A 4,189-nucleotide genomic window follows, 5' to 3' on the forward strand; every position below is an offset into this window, starting at 1 on the left:
CCTGGCCCTGGTAGTTATGGGCAGATAGGTCGTGGTGGTGCCTATTACTATCAAGGTGATGATGTTCCTTATGCCCCAGGACAGTATCCATATCCCCAGGATCCGTATTCTCAAATTGGTTATCCCCAGTATTCTGGTGGCTATATGTCGTATCCTCCAGTTTCAGCAGGTGGGTCTTTATGGTACCAGGGAGAACAACCACAACAGGGGGAGATTGCTGCTAGTAGTGCGGGGTCGTCGAGATAGTCTAGTCAGCCTAGTCAGGGGCGTAGTGCACAGAGTCGTGGTGGTCAGACTAGTAGAGGTCGTGGTGGACGGCAGCAAACCCAGGGGCGTATTCACAATATCTCTCTGCAGGATGCTCAAAATAATCCAGACTTGATCATGGGTACGTTAAATATCCTTGGTTATTTTGCTAGAGTATTGATTGATTGTGGTACTGCACATTCTGTTATTTCTCACACATTTGCTCAAGTGACGCAACCTCACCCTACACCTCTAGTGTATGATTTAGAGTTTGCTATGCCTAGAGGGGAGAGATGTATTGTTGATTGTGTGTATCTAGGATGTCCAGTGATGGTGGAGGATGTTGTTATGCCAGCTGACCTTATCCCGTTAAATATTGTTGACTTTGATGTGATTTTGGGCACAGATTGGTTGCATTTCAATCGTGCCAATATTGATTGTTACGGGAAAATAGTTACATTCCATTGTCCTGGATTACCTATGGTTACTTTTGTGGGTGAGCAGAGTAGGGTGAGACATGGCGTTATTTCTGCTATATGAGCGAAAAGGTTTTTATCGAAGGGTTACCAAGAATATTTAGCTTATGTGGTGTTGAATGATGTTGCTCCTAGTAATGTGGAGGATGTAAGGGTAGTCAGGCATTTTCCTGATGTTTTCCCTGATAATTTACCTGGTTTGCCGCCAGACCGAGACGTGGAGTTCATTATTGATTTGCTTCTAGGTACTAATCCTATATCCTTAACTCCTTATCATATGGCTCATGCTGAGTTGAGGGAATTGAAAGTTCAGTTGTAGGAATTAGTGGATAAGGATTTTATTCAGCCTAATACTTCACCTTGGGGAGCTCCAGTGTTGTTTGTGAGAAAGAAAGACAGAACTTTGATGAAATTTAATTCAACTATAAAATATCCGTACAAATGGCTAGTTTTGAATGGAAGTGCCTCGATTGACGAGGTGATACTGTACTATTCTATAAGAGTAATGCTATTCATACCACATTTTTATACCACATTTTCATACCATCTTAGGTGGCATTTGATGTGAACAGCCACATCATTTGAATTAATCAGATTTTTAAATTTAGTTCATTATTTAATAACTAATAATTAAGAAAAACTAGTTAATTAAATGATGATTGTGGTATACGAGAAGTCTTTCTCCTTCATTTCCTCGGGTTTTGCAAAATTTTCAAATAATGTAGCTGTCCATATTAGATGCCACCTGAGGTGGTATAGTAATGTGGTACAAAAACATGGTATGAATAGTATTACTCATTCTATAATTCTCCTCTGCCTGTTGTTGTTCATCTACGAGGAAGAGGAAGAGAGGGAGGTGGTGGTGGTACCATATTTGAACGGAATTGGGGTGGCCTGTCTTGCCTGGGAAGGGGTTGTTTGGCCTGGAGATTTGTATTTTTATGTTCTAGTTTTTATTTAATTAATTTTTTAAAAGATAAACTTTGTGGAGTTATTATAGAATAGGTGGCGTAATTTCATTGAAGGGGTATTTCAGTTGTCCAGGGTAATGTGTGGTTCCCGTCACCTCGAAAAATTTCTCTTTAAAGTGAGGATGATATTCACCATGTCATTGATTAATTACTTTTTAATTTTGAAATCGGTGTCTTAAATCAATGAAACCAAATTAATCTGATGGCACCCGACGTTTGAGGGGTGAACAAAAATGCACTCTGTAATTTAATAATTGTTAGAAACTTCTTATTTAAGTGTGATTGTGTAAATCATAGATTAGATTTGATTCTAGTTATTCTTCCCTATTAGGACTTGTATTCCTTGGAGGAGAAGGATTTCTTCTCTCCCTTATTACTATAAATAAAGGCACTGCGCAGAGAGAATAACACATCCTCTACACAACCCTACAAACACATCTCTCTCTATATTTTCTCTGTGCCACCGACCCGCTCTCCTTGTCAGTTAAATATGGGCCACAACACGTTATCAGTATGCTCCTACCGTTGAGCTTAGGAATTTGACGTGGAAGTTTTATGCATCAAACCAGTCCACCAATATCATCACGCAATCAAGTTCTTTCAAAACAACGGTTTTTTATCTCGATATTTTTATAGCCCTGATAGCATGAACATTCACCATAATGCATGAACCAACTTTACGTTTTGCGAATTTTAGATTCTACATAAATTGTGTATGCATTATATCCACAATTATTGAATTATGTGAATTTGATATTGCCATGAATTGCATCAAAAATATGTCCATGCATTAAATTATTTATATGAATATGCATTGAATTAATCTGGAATTAAAAAAAAAAATTTAAAGAATTTTTTAGATATAACGGTATTCCGTCAGTTTGGACAGAGAAGATGACGGAATATTCCGTCAGTTTGGACGGAATATTCCTAACGACGTTAACGGAATCAGTTAGATATAACGGAATATTCTTAACGGCGTTAACTGACGCCGTCAGTGTGCCAGGCACGTGCCAGCGCGTGGGTGGAGCGTGTGGCAGTGCCTTGGCCGGCGCGTGGGGGCGCGTGCGGTGTCGAAAAATTATTCTAAAAATATGGGGATGTTCGTGAGGTTGAGTAGATCACGTTGGTGTATTTCATACACCCCATTTGAGCCTTGTATGAGAAGTTATTTCGTAATGTTGGTTATGTGCTTTAAAATTAATCTTTTTATAGTTGTTTCGCATATAGGTGAGACCTATCCCAAGGACAAGCGCGGTCACTCGAGGCAAGGGGGTTACGACCCTTCTACATACCAGTGAGTGGGCTTTTGGTTTTCCGTATATACCTATATACTTATGTTTTTCCCAGAAAGTGGAATGAAACGTTTATACGTTTATATGCCACGCATTATGTTTGCCCATTTAATTATGCATTATTAGTTGCATATGTATATGTGTGTTGGTGCTGCGGACGCACAGGTAAGTGCCATGTAAGTTATGGTTTATGTTTATGTTCAGTAGTGATGTGAGATGCATAGAGAGCTCATAACCTGCACCCCCAATGTTAGTGTTCCCGCCCAGAGTTGGGCACAGTCCTTCACGTGATGTTCACCTCCCACACCACATGCTCATCTTGGATCTAAGTTAGGTGCACAGTCCTGTCGTACAGACCACTTTAGGTGGTTCCGACTCGTAGGTGACCCGCCATTATTCATCCAATCTTCACGTGATCGTAGCACTTGAGCATACTTATTATACACCCAGTCTTGTCGTACAGACCACTTTAGGTGGTTCCGACTCGTGTGCAGGTATAGTTAGTGAGTTGGAGATTTGAGCTCTAGATCCAGCCGTACAGGTCACGTTAGGTGACTCCGGCTGACAGATTACATGGCATTGTTTGGCATTACCTGAGTACTTGCATTTTATATCGAGGCATTTGGCATGGCATATTTCCGAGCATGATTTATATATATGTATATATGCTATTTTTCTGGGATGTATACATGTTTTACGGTGAGGGGTTAGAACTTTATATATGAAATGGTTTTTGAAAAGCTTTGTTTTTGCCCACTTGCGCTTTCTGTTTTGCGCCCCTCCAGGTTCTAGTTTGGCTAGCGCTTTTGGTGGCTCCCGAGAGGATTTTCCCGGCCTATCTGACAGATTATCACTAGTGTAGGACCACCTTTGGGTGTGTTTATTTAGTGTTGTTTCTCCCGGACTGCACTAGGTCTTTCGTGCTCTGAACTTTGTTTTTCACACTTACGCTTGCACATGTATGTTATTACTTTGTGTATAGCTGGGTTTTTATTTATTCGTACTTTTATTATTATTTATTAGCTTCCGCATTGTACACATGGTTACGTCACTTCCACGTGACGGCCAGCATGCCCTGATCTCAGTCGGGGTGTGTCAAATGGTCATCAAGTTTCTAATTTTTTCTTTTTGAAAAAATACACACACACACACATATATTTATATTTTAACTTTCAGTTCAGTTCGGCATTAGATCCTACTA

The 4,189-nt window shown here is 40.0% G+C and overlaps 1 protein-coding gene across 1 annotated transcript; it reads left to right on the forward strand.

Moving 5' to 3' along the window:
• Positions 1–384: 384 nt before the first annotated feature.
• On the forward strand, positions 385–1,041 carry LOC137724983 (uncharacterized). The gene is made up of 2 exons (XM_068463607.1): positions 385–756; positions 808–1,041. Exons 1-2 carry the CDS (start codon positions 385–387, stop codon positions 1,039–1,041), a joined length of 606 nt encoding a protein of 201 aa, XP_068319708.1.
• Positions 1,042–4,189: the final 3,148 nt, after the last annotated feature.

Source organism: Pyrus communis, chromosome 2 (assembly GCF_963583255.1).
Source record: "Pyrus communis chromosome 2, drPyrComm1.1, whole genome shotgun sequence".
In the NCBI taxonomy this organism is placed as follows: Eukaryota; Viridiplantae; Streptophyta; class Magnoliopsida; order Rosales; family Rosaceae; genus Pyrus; species Pyrus communis.